The following is a 15,631-nucleotide window of genomic DNA, read 5'->3' as shown; positions in this document are numbered from 1 at the left end:
CCCACATCTGCCCCCCCAGATCAGCCCACATCTGTCCCCCCAGATCAGCCCACATCTGTCCCCCCAGATCAGCCCACATCTGTCCCCCCAGATCAGCCCACATCTGCCCCCCCAGATCAGCCCACATCTGCCCCCCCAGATCAGCCCACATCTGCCCCCCCAGATCAGCCCACATCTGTCCCCCAGATCAGCCCACATCTGTCCCCCCAGATCAGCACACATCTGTCCCCCCAGATCAGCCCACATCTACCCCCCCCAGATCAGCCCACATCTACCCCCCCCAGATCAGCCCACATCTGTCCCCCCAGATCAGCCCACATCTGTCCCCCAGATCAGCCCACATCTGTCCCCCAGATCAGCCCACATCTGTTCCCCCAGATCAGCCCACATCTGTCCCCCCAGATCAGCCCACATCTACCCCCCCCAGATCAGCCCACATCTGCCCCCCCAGATCAGCCCACATCTGTCCCCCAGATCAGCCCACATCTGTCCCCCCAGATCAGCCCACATCTGTCCCCCCAGATCAGCCCACATCTGCCCCCCCAGATCAGCCCACATCTGTCCCCCCAGATCAGCCCACATCTGTCCCCCCAGATCAGCCCACATCTGCCCCCCCAGATCAGCCCACATCTGCCCCCCCAGATCAGCCCACATCTGCCCCCCCAGATCAGCCCACATCTGCCCCCCCAGATCAGCCCACATCTGTCCCCCAGATCAGCCCACATCTGTCCCCCCAGATCAGCCCACATCTGTCCCCCCAGATCAGCCCACATCTACCCCCCCCAGATCAGCCCACATCTACCCCCCCAGATCAGCCCACATCTGTCCCCCCAGATCAGCCCACATCTGCCCCCCCAGATCAGCCCACATCTGTCCCCCCAGATCAGCCCACATCTGTCCCCCCAGATCAGCCCACATCTGCCCCCCCAGATCAGCCCACATCTGCCCCCCCAGATCAGCCCACATCTGCCCCCCCAGATCAGCCCACATCTGTCCCCCCAGATCAGCCCACATCTGTCCCCCCAGAGGAGAGGAGAACATGATGATAACATCCATCCTCTTATCCTCTTAGATTTATCCTCATAACAATCCTCTCAGGTCTATCTTCTCACATCTCTCCTCTCAGGTCTCTCCTCTCGTGTCTATTCTCCCAGGCCTATCCTCTCACATCTATCCTCTCAGTTCTGTCCTCCCACATCTATCTCCTCAGGGCTATCCTCTCACATCTATCCTCTCGTATCTATCCTCTCAGGTCTATCCTCTCAGGACTATCCCCTCACGCCTATCCTCTCAACTCTATCCTCTCAGGTCTATCCTCTCAAATATACCCTTTCAAATCTATTTTCTCACATCTATCATCTCACATCTATCCTCTCAGGTCTATTCTCTCACATCTATGCTCTTGTATTTATCCTCTTTCATATATCTTCTCACATTTATCCTCTCAGGTCTTTCCTCTCACATTTATCCTCTGGGATCCCGCCAGCTGCCAGGAGCCTCAGACTAGACTGAGTAGCCAGCAGATGGGTCCCTGGATAGACTTCCAGGTCTATCCTCTCACATATATCCTCTCAGCTCTATCCTCTTAGGTCTATCCTCTCACATCCATCCTCTCAGGTGTATCCTCTCACATTTCACATATATCCTATTGTATCTATCCTCTCAGGTCTATGCTCTTTTATCTATCCTCTTAAGTCTATCCTTTCAGGTCTATCCTCTCACCTCTATGCTTTTGTATCTATTCTCTCAGATCTATTATCTCACTTCTATCCCCTCAGGTCTATCCTCTCACATCTCTCCTCTCACATTTCACCTCTCGTTCCTATTGTATCTATCCTCTCACGTCTATGCTCTTGTAGCTATCCTCTCAAGTCTATGCTCTTAGGTGTACCCTCTCAGGTCTATCCTCTCATGTCTATCCTTTTAGGTCTATTCTCTTACAGCTATCCTCTTGTATCTATCCTCTTCATGTCTATGCTCTCAGGTCTATCCTCTCACATTTATCCTCTGAGGTCTATCCTCTCATATCCATCATTCAGTTAGCCCATTTCTTGATCATCTAAACATCTACCATCTGCATAAGAGATAGCTCAAGTCCCTACATAGGGAGCAATGAGAGCGTTGTGGATTGCTCGTCGGTGGCCATTAGCGGCTCGTCGGTGGGTAGGAGACAATCCCCCGGGCAGATCTTGCCGCAGACTTTCTGGCCACCAGCCGCCACTGATTGGTCGCCCATTTCTCACAGCTGGATAAAAAGCTGAGGAGGAGCCGGAGACCGGAGCATTCCGGGAATGATGACCGGGAGACAGGGGCCCCCCGCCGTGCCGAGGACCACGGGCTTTGGGATACAGGAGATATTGGGACTCAACAAAGACCCCCCGACTCCTCCAAGAGGCCACCTTCACCCTCTGCCTCCAGGCGCCCACCTGCTGGCTGCCCGCTCCAGTCTGGGGCTCCTGGCAGCGGGCGGCATCCCCAGCTTTTACACTCAGCCTGCTCTCTTGCTTGGGGAGCATCAGGGGGTGAGGGGGCAGCTGGTGGGCAGGAGCCCCGAGGAGGATAGCCGCACCTGCAGCTCAGGTGAGAGACAGCAGAAGACGCAGCTGCCGGGGGGAGACACAGCACGAGCGCAGACGATCGTCCAGCAACTGCCCGACAATGCAGCCAGGGGCGACGGCTGACATTAGATACATATATATATATATATACCACCCAGGGGATAAAATCTCAGTATAATACCCATATATATATATACCACCCAGGAGACATTGTGTGTGTGTGTATATATATATACCACCCAGGGGATAAAATCTCAGTATAATACCCATATATATATATACCACCCAGGAGACATTGTGTGTGTGTGTATATATATATATACCACCCAGGGGATAAAATCTCAGTATAATACCCATATATATATACCACCCAGGGGATAAAATCTCAGTATAATACCCATATATATATATACCACCCAGGAGACATTGTGTGTGTGTGTATATATATATACCACCCAGGGGATAAAATCTCAGTATAATACCCATATATATATATATGCCACCCAGGAGACATTGTGTGTGTGTGTATATATATATACCACCCAGGGGATAAAATCTCAGTATAATACCCATATATATATATACCACCCAGGGGATAAAATCTCAGTATAATACCCATATATATATATACCACCCAGGGGATAAAATCTCAGTATAATACCCATATATATATATACCACCCAGGGGATAAAATCTCAGTATAATACCCATATATATATACCACCCAGGGGATAAAATCTCAGTATAATACCCATATATATATATACCACCCAGGAGACATTGTGTGTGTGTGTATATATATATACCACCCAGGGGATAAAATCTCAGTATAATACCCATATATATATATACCACCCAGGGGATAAAATCTCAGTATAATACCCATATATATATATACCACCCAGGAGACATTGTGTGTGTGTGTATATATATATATACATATACATACATACATATATATATATATATATATATACCACCCAGGGGATGAAATCTCAGTATAATACCCATATATATATATATACCACCCAGGAGACATATATATATATATATATATATATATATATATATATATATATATATATATACACACACACACACACATTATAACCACCCAGATAGATATATACAGATAGATATATAAAGATAAATATATACAGATATATACAGATAGATATATACAGATAAATATATACAGATATATACAGATAAATATATACAGATATATACAGATAGATATATACAGATATATACAGATATATACAGATAAATATATACAGATATATACAGATATATACAGATAGATATATACAGATAAATATATACAGATATATACAGATAGCTATATACAGATATATACAGATAGATATATACAGATAAATATATACAGATATATACAGATAAATATATACAGATAGATATATACAGATAGATATATACAGATATATACAGATAGATATATACACAGATAAATATATACAGATAGATATATACACAGATAAATATATACAGATATATACAGATAGCTATATACAGATATATACAGATAGCTATATACAGATAAATATATACAGATATATACAGATAAATATATACAGATAGATATATACAGATAGATATATACAGATATATACAGATAGATATATACAGATATATACAGATAGATATATACACAGATAAATATATACAGATAGATATATACACAGATAAATATATACAGATATATACAGATAGCTATATACAGATATATACAGATAGCTATATACAGATAAATATATACAGATATATACAGATAAATATATACAGATAGATATATACAGATAGATATATACAGATATATACAGATAGATATATACACAGATAAATATATACAGATAGATATATACAGATAAATATATACAGATATATACAGATAGATATATACACAGATAAATATATACAGATAGATATATAATAATAATTTTATTCATTTATATAGCGGTATTAATTCCGCAGCGCTTTACAAACATTGGCAACACTGTCCCCATTAGGGCTCACAATCTAGAGTCCCTATCTGTATGTCTTTGGAGTGTGGGAGGAAACCGGAGAAAACCCACGCAAACACGGGGAGAACATACAAACTCCTCGCAGATGGTGTCCTTGGTGGGATTTGAACCCAGGACCCGAGCGCTGCAAGACTGCAGTGCTAACCACTGAGCCACCACAAGACTGCAGTGCTAACCACTGAGCCACCGTGCCGCTATACAGATAGATATATTCAGATATATACAGATAAATATATACAGATATATACAGATAGCTATATACAGATATATACAGATAGCTATATATAGATATATACAGATATATACAGATAAATATATACAGATATATACAGATAAATATATACAGATAGATATATACAGATATATACAGATAGATATATGCAGATAGATATATACAGATAGATATATACAGATAGATATATACAGATATATACAGATATATACAGATAGATATATGCAGATAGATATATACAGATAGATATATACAGATAGATATATACAGATATATACAGATAGATACAGATAGATATATACAGATAAATATATACAGATATATACAGATAGATACAGATAGATATATACAGATATATACAGATAAATATATACAGATAAATATATACAGATATATACAGATAGATACAGATAGATATATACAGATATATACAGATAGATATATACAGATAGATATATACAGATAAATATATACAGATAGATATATACAGATATATACAGATATATACAGATAGATATATACAGATATATACAGATATATACAGATATATACAGATAGATATATACAGATAGATATATACAGATAAATATATACAGATAGATATATACAGATATATACAGATAAATATATACAGATAGATATATACAGATAAATATATACAGATATATACAGATAGATATATACAGATAAATATATACAGATAGATATATACAGATATATACAGATAAATATATACAGATAGCTATATACAGATAAATATATACAGATAGATATATACAGATAAATATATACAGATATATACAGATAGATATATACAGATAGATATATACAGATATATACAGATAGATATATACAGATAGATATATACAGATAGATATATACAGATAGCTATATACAGATAAATATATACAGATAGATATATACAGATAAATATATACAGATAGATATATACAGATATATACAGATAAATATATACAGATAGCTATATACAGATAAATATATACAGATAGATATATACAGATAAATATATACAGATAGATATATACAGATATATACAGATAAATATATACAGATATATACAGATAAATATATACAGATAGATATATACAGATAAATATATACAGATAGATATATACAGATATATACAGATAGATATATACAGATATATACAGATAAATATATACAGATAAACATATACAGATATATACAGATAAATATATACAGCTATATACAGATAAATATATACAGATAAATATATACAGATAAATATACAGATAAATATATACAGATAGATATATACAGATAAATATATACAGATATATACAGATAGATACAGATAGATATATACAGATAAATATATACAGATATATACAGACAGATACAGATAGATATATACAGATAAATATATACAGATATATACAGATAGATACAGATAGATATATACAGATAAATATATACAGATATATACAGACAGATACAGATAGATATATACAGATAAATATATACAGATATATACAGATAGATACAGATAGATATATACAGATAAATATATACAGATATATACAGATAAATATATACAGATATATACAGATAGATACAGATAGATATATACAGATAAATATATACAGATATATACAGACAGATACAGATAGATATATACAGATAGATATATACAGATATATACAGATAGATACAGATAGATATATACAGATAAATATATACAGATATATACAGACAGATACAGATAGATATATACAGATAAATATATACAGATATATACAGATAGATACAGATAGATATATACAGATAAATATATACAGATATATACAGATAGATATATACAGATATATACAGATAGATATATACAGATAGATACAGATAGATATATACAGATAGATATATACAGATAGATATATACAGATATATACAGATATATACAGATAGATATATACAGATAGATACAGATAGATATATACAGATATATACAGATAGATATATACAGATAGATATATACAGATAAATATATACAGATATATACAGATATATACAGATAGATATATACAGATATATACAGATATATACAGGTAAATATATACAGATATATACAGATATATACAGATAGATATATACAGATATATACAGATATATACAGATAAATATATACAGATATATACAGATATATACAGATAGATATATACAGATATATAAAGATAGATACAGATAGATATATACAGATAGATATATACAGATATATACAGATAGATACAGATAGATATATACAGATAAATATATACAGATATATACAGATAGATACAGATAGATATATACAGATATATACAGATAGATATATACAGATATATACAGATAGATATATACAGATAGATACAGATAGATATATACAGATATATACAGATAGATATATACAGATAGATATATACAGATAGATATATACAGATATATACAGATATATACAGATAGATATATACAGATATATACAGATATATACAGGTAAATATATACAGATATATACAGATATATACAGATAGATATATACAGATATATACAGATATATACAGATAAATATATACAGATATATACAGATAAATATATACAGATAAACATATACAGATATATACAGATAAATATATACAGCTATATACAGATAAATATATACAGATAAATATATACAGATAAATATACAGATATATACAGATAGATATATACAGATATATACAGATAGATACAGATAGATATATACAGATATATACAGATAAATATATACAGATAAACATATACAGATATATACAGATAAATATATACAGCTATATACAGATAAATATATACAGCTATATACAGATAAATATATACAGCTATATACAGATAAATATATACAGATAAATATATACAGATAAATATACAGATATATACAGATAGATATATACAGATAGATATATACAGATAAATATATACAGATAAATATATACAGATAAATATACAGATATATACAGATAGATATATACAGATAGATATATACAGATATATACAGATAGATATATACAGATATATACAGATAGATATATACAGATAGATATATACAAATATATATATACAGATAGATATATACAGATAGATATATACAGATAAATATATACAGATAAATATATACAGATAAATATATACAGATAGATATATACAGATAAATATATACAGATAGCTATATACAGATAGATATATACAGATATATACAGATAGATATATACAGATAGATATATACAGATAAATATATACAGATAGATATATACAGATAGATATATACAGATAGATATATACAGATATATACAGATAGATATATACAGATAGATATATACAGATAAATATATACAGATAGATATATACAGATAAATATATACAGATAGATATATACAGATATATATATACAGATAAATATATACAAATATATACAGATAGATATATACAGATAGATATATACAAATATATACAGATAAATATATACACAGATATATACAGATATATATATACAGATATATACAGATATATACAGATAAATATATACACAGATATATACAGATATATACAGATATATACAGATAAATATATACACAGATATATACAGATAAATATATACAGATATATACAGATAAATATATACAGATATATATAGATAGATATATACAGATATATACAGATATATACAGATATATACAGATAAATATATACAGATATATACAGATAAATATATACAGATATATATAGATAGATATATACAGATATATACAGATAAATATATACAGATAAATATATACAGATATATACAGATAGATATATACAGATAGATATATACAGATAAATATATACAGATAAATATATACAGATAGATATATACAGATATATACAGATAGATATATACAGATAAATATATACAGATAAATATATACAGATATATACAGATAAATATATACAGATAAATATATACAGATATATACAGATAGATATATGCAGATAAATATATACAGATAGATATATGCAGATAAATATATACAGATAAATATATACAGATAGATATATACAGATAAATATATACAGATAAATATATACAGATAGATATATACAGATAAATATATACAGATAGATATATACAGATAAATATATACAGATAGATATATACAGATAAATATATACAGATAGATATATACAGATAGATATATACAGATATATACAGATATATACAGATAAATATATACAGATAAATATATACAGATAGATATATACAGATATATACAGATAGATATATACAGATAAATATAGACAGATAAATATATACAGATAGATAAATACAGATATATACAGATATATACAGATATATACAGATAAATATATACAGATAGATATATACAGATATATACAGATAAATATATACAGATATATACAGATATATACAGATATATACAGATAAATATATACAGATAAATATATACAGATAGATATATACAGATATATACAGATATATACAGATAAATATATACAGATAAATATATACAGATAAATATATACAGATAGATATATACAGATATATACAGATAAATATATACAGATATATACAGATATATACAGATAGATATATACAGATATATACAGATATATACAGATAAATATATACAGATAAATATATACAGATAGATATATACAGATAAATATATACAGATAAATATATACAGATAAATATATACAGATAGATATATACAGATAGATATATACAGATAAATATAGACAGATAAATATATACAGATAGATATATACAGATAGATATATACAGATAAATATAGACAGATAAATATATACAGATAAATATATACAGATAGATATATACAGATAAATATATACAGATAAATATATACAGATAGATATATACAGATAGATATATACAGATGAATATATACAGATAAATATATACAGATAGATATATACAGATAGATATATACAGATAGATATATACAGATAAATATATACAGATAGATATATACAGATAAATATATACAGATAGATATATACAGATAAATATATACAGATAAATATATACAGATAAATATATACAGATAGATATATACAGATAGATATATACAGATAAATATATACAGATAAATATATACAGATAAATATATACAGATAAATATATACAGATAGATATATACAGATAGATATATACAGATAGATATATACAGATAAATATATACAGATAGATATATACAGATAGATATATACAGATAAATATATACAGATAAATATATACAGATAAATATATACAGATAGATATATACAGATAAATATATACAGATAGATATATACAGATAAATATATACAGATAAATATATACAGATAAATATATACAGATAGATATATACAGATAGATATATACAGATAGATATATACAGATAAATATATACAGATAAATATATACAGATAAATATATACAGATAGATATATACAGATAGATATATACAGATAAATATATACAGATAGATATATACAGATAGATATATACAGATATATATATACACAGATAAATATATACAGATAAATATATACAGATATATATATATATATACAGATAGATATAGACAGATAAATATATACAGATAAAAATATACAGATAGATATATACAGATAAATATATACAGATAAATATATACAGATATATACAGATAAATATATACAGATAAATATAGACAGATAAATATATACAGATAAAAATATACAGATAGATATATACAGATAAATATATACAGATAGATATATACAGATAGATATAGACAGATAAATATATACAGATAAATATATACAGATAAATATATACAGATAGATATATACAGATAAATATATACAGATAGATATATACAGATATATACAGATATATACAGATATATACAGATATATACAGATAAATATATACAGATAGATATATACAGATATATACAGATAGATATATACAGATAAATATATACAGATAAATATATACAGATATATACAGATATATACAGATAAATATATACAGATAGATATATACAGATATATACAGATAGATATATACAGATATATACACATAGATATATACAGATATATACAGATATATACAGATATATACAGATATATACAGATAGATATATGCAGATAGATATATACAGATAAATATATACAGATATATACAGATATATACAGATAAATATATACAGATAGATATATACAGATATATACAGATAGATATATACAGATAAATATATACAGATAGATATATACAGATAGATATATACAGATAGATATATACAGATAGATATATACAGATAGATATATACAGATATATACAGTTAAATATATACAGATAGATATATACAGATATATACAGATAAATATATACAGATAGATATATACAGATATATACAGATAGATATATACAGATAAATATATACAGATAGATATATACAGATAGATATATACAGATAGATATATACAGATATATACAGATAAATATATACAGATAGATATATACAGATATATACAGATAGATATATACAGATAGATATATACAGATAGATATATACAGATATATACAGATAAATATATACAGATAGATATATACAGATATATACAGATAGATATATACAGATAAATATATACAGATAGATATATACAGATAGATATATACAGATAGATATATACAGATAGATATATACAGATAGATATATACAGATAAATATATACAGATAGATATATACAGATAGATATATACAGATAGATATATACAGATATATACAGATAAATATATACAGATAGATATATACAGATATATACAGATAGATATATACAGATAGATATATACAGATAGATATATACAGATATATACAGATAAATATATACAGATAGATATATACAGATATATACAGATAGATATATACAGATAAATATATACAGATAGATATATACAGATAGATATATACAGATAGATATATACAGATAGATATATACAGATAGATATATACAGATATATACAGTTAAATATATACAGATAGATATATACAGATACAGATAGATATACACAAATATTAGAAGCCAACACTATTAAACCCCCGTAAGCCCCATAGACAGGCCGTGTGGTCGGTGGTGAATTCCCCCATAGACGGGACGTGTGGTCGGTGGTGAACGGCTGATCGGGGTCTTCCTCACTGTTACTTTTCTTGTTTTCTTTGTTGCTGGTGTTTGTTTTCTGAGGGGTTTTGGGGGTCTCTATAATTTTGCTGCTGTTTTCTTTGCATTTCATTTTCTGATCTCTTTGTTGCTTCACATTTCATTATATGTCCCTCTCTGACCTCCCGGCTTCTGGGTCATTATATGTCCCTCTCTGACCTCCCGACTTCTGGGTCATTATATGTCCCTCTCTGACCTCCCGGCTTCTGGGTCATTATATGTCCCTCTCTGACCTCCCGGCTTCTGGGTCATTATATGTCCCTCTCTGACCTCCCGGCTTCTGGGTCATTATATGCCCCTCTCTGACCTCCCGGCTTCTGGGTCATTATATGTCCCTCTCTGACCTCCCGGCTTCTGGGTCATTATATGTCCCTCTCTGACCTCCCGGCTTCTGGGTCATTATATGTCCCTCTCTGACCTCCCGGCTTCTGGGTCATTATATGTCCCTCTCTGACCTCCCGGCTTCTGGTTCATTATATGTCCCTCTCTGACCTCCCGGGTTCTGGGTCATTATATGTCCATCTCTGACCTCCCGGGTTCTGGGTCATTATATGTCCCTCTCTGACCTCCCGGCTTCTGGTTCATTATATGCCCCTCTCTGACCTCCCGGGTTCTGGGTCATTATATGTCCCTCTCTGACCTCCCGGCTTCTGGGTCATTATATGTCCCTCTCTGACCTCCCGGCTTCTGGGTCATTATATGTCCCTCTCTGACCTCCCAACTTCTGGGTCATTATATGTCCCTCTCTGACCTCCCGGCTTCTGGGTCATTATATGTCCCTCTCTGACCTCCCGACTTCTGGGTCATTATATGTCCCTCTCTGACCTCCCGGCTTCTGGGTCATTATATGTCCCTCTCTGACCTCCCGACTTCTGGGTCATTATATGTCCCTCTCTGACCTCCCGGCTTCTGGGTCATTATATGTCCCTCTCTGACCTCCCGGCTTCTGGGTCATTATATGTCCCTCTCTGACCTCCCGGCTTCTGGGTCATTATATGTCCCTCTCTGACCTCCCGGCTTCTGGGTCATTATATGTCCCTCTCTGACCTCCCGGCTTCTGGGTCATTATATGTCCCTCTCTGACCTCCCGGCTTCTGGGTCATTATATGCCCCTCTCTGACCTCCCGGCTTCTGGGTCATTATATGTCCCTCTCTGACCTCCCGGCTTCTGGGTCATTATATGCCCCTCTCTGACCTCCCGGCTTCTGGTTCATTATATGCCCCTCTCTGACCTCCCGGCTTCTGGGTCATTATATGTCCCTCTCTGACCTCCCGGCTTCTGGGTCATTATATGCCCCTCTCTGACCTCCCGGCTTCTGGGTCATTATATGTCCCTCTCTGACCTCCCGGCTTCTGGGTCATTATATGTCCCTCTCTGACCTCCCGGCTTCTGGGTCATTATATGTCCCTCTCTGACCTCCCGGGTTCTGGGTCATTATATGTCCCTCTCTGACCTCCCGGCTTCTGTTCTTTCTTTTATCAAGCGTTTGTTTTATTTGTGCATGTAATTATCTGTAATTAATAAAAATTAAAATATATTGATGTAGATATTATATACATATTATACACATATACATTGCTGCATTCATTCTTCTTTTGGGAATGATTTCTTACTTCTTAAACTTCCCTGATAATGACACAATCTACACAATCCTGACAGTGACAATATATCACAATCCTGACAGTGAGGACAGTTTCTCACGATGAAACGATAGAATATTCTCCTGACTATATTCTCCTGGCTATATACTCCTGGCTATATACTCCTGCCTATATTCTCCTGGCTATATTCTCCTGGCTATATTCTCCTGGCTATATTCTCCTGACTATATTCTCCTGGCTATATACTCCTGCCTATATTCTCCTGCCTATATTCTCCTGGCTATATTCTCCTGGCTATATTCTCCTGGCTATATTCTCCTGGCTATATTCTCCTGGCTATATTCTCCTGGCTATATTCTCCTGACTATATTCTCTTGGCTATATTCTCCTGGCTATATTCTCCTGGCTATATTCTCCTGGCTATATTCTCCTGGCTATATTCTCTTGGCTATATTCTCCTGGCTATATTCTCCTGGCTATATTCTCCTGCCTATATTCTCCTGGCTATATTCTCCTGGCTATATTCTCCTGGCTATATTCTCCTGCCTATATTCTCCTGGCTATATTCTCCTGGCTATATTCTCCTGGCTATATTCTCCTGACTATATTCTCCAGGCTATATTCTCCTGGCTATATTCTCCTGGCTATATTCTCCTGGCTATATTCTCCTGACTATATTTCTGACTATATTCTCCTGGCTATATTCTCCTGGCTATATTCTCCTGGCTATATTCTCCTGCCTATATTCTCCTGACTATATTTCTGACTATATTCTCCTGGCTATATTCTCCTGGCTATATTCTCCTGGCTATATTCTCCTGGCTATATTCTCCTGGCTATATTCTCCTGGCTATATTCTCCTGGCTATATTCTCCTGGCTATATTCTCCTGGCTATATACTCCTGCCTATATTCTCCTGGCTATATTCTCCTGGCTATATACTCCTGCCTATATTCTCCTGGCTATATTCTCCTGGCTATATTCTCCTGGCTATATTCTCCTGGCTATATTCTCCTGGCTATATTCTCCTGGCTATATGTCCCTCTCTGACCTCCCGGCTTCTGGGTCATTATATGTCCCTCTCTGACCTCCCGGGTTCTGGGTCATTATATGTCCCTCTCTGACCTCCCGGCTTCTGTTCTTTCTTTTATCAAGCGTTTGTTTTATTTGTGCATGTAATTATCTGTAATTAATAAAAATTAAAATATATTGATGTAGATATTATATACATATTATACACATATACATTGCTGCATTCATTTTTCTTTTGGGAATGATTTCTTACTTCTTAAACTTCCCTGATAATGACACAATCTACACAATCCTGACAGTGACAATATATCACAATCCTGACAGTGAGGACAGTTTCTCACGATGAAACGATAGAATATTCTCCTGACTATATTCTCCTGGCTATATTCTCCTGGCTATATTCTCCTGGCTATATTCTCCTGGCTATATTCTCCTGGCTATATTCTCCTGGCTATATACTCCTGCCTATATTCTCCTGGCTATATTCTCCTGGCTATATTCTCCTGGCTATATTCTCCTGCCTATATTCTCCTGGCTATATTCTCCTGGCTATATTCTCCTGGCTATATTCTCCTGACTATATTCTCCAGGCTATATTCTCCTGGCTATATTCTCCTGGCTATATTCTCCTGGCTATATTCTCCTGACTATATTTCTGACTATATTCTCCTGGCTATATTCTCCTGGCTATATTCTCCTGGCTATATTCTCCTGGCTATATTCTCCTGGCTATATTCTCCTGGCTATATTCTCCTGGCTATATTCTCTTGGCTATATTCTCCTGGCTATATTCTCCTGCCTATATTCTCCTGACTATATTTCTGACTATATTCTCCTGGCTATATTCTCCTGGCTATATTCTCCTGGCTATATTCTCCTGGCTATATTCTCCTGGCTATATTCTC

At 32.9% G+C, this 15,631-nt stretch overlaps 1 protein-coding gene across 4 annotated transcripts in view; it reads left to right on the top strand.

Moving 5' to 3' along the window:
- The first annotated feature begins 2,294 nt into the window (after positions 1-2,294).
- Positions 2,295-15,631, top strand: part of VSX2 (visual system homeobox 2) — a 296,322-nt gene continuing 282,985 nt past the window's right edge. For all 4 annotated transcript variants that reach the window (XM_075330864.1, XM_075330862.1, XM_075330863.1 and 1 more), the window contains exon 1: positions 2,295-2,580. In XM_075330864.1, coding sequence (XP_075186979.1) covers positions 2,295-2,580 — 286 coding nt within the window. The remainder of the gene's footprint in view (positions 2,581-15,631) is intronic.

The sequence above is a fragment of the Anomaloglossus baeobatrachus genome, chromosome 12 (assembly GCF_048569485.1).
Source record: "Anomaloglossus baeobatrachus isolate aAnoBae1 chromosome 12, aAnoBae1.hap1, whole genome shotgun sequence".
Taxonomy (NCBI): Eukaryota; Metazoa; Chordata; class Amphibia; order Anura; family Aromobatidae; genus Anomaloglossus; species Anomaloglossus baeobatrachus.
The sequence above is the reverse complement of the archived record's forward strand: the minus strand, read 5'-3'. Positions and strand labels throughout refer to the sequence as shown.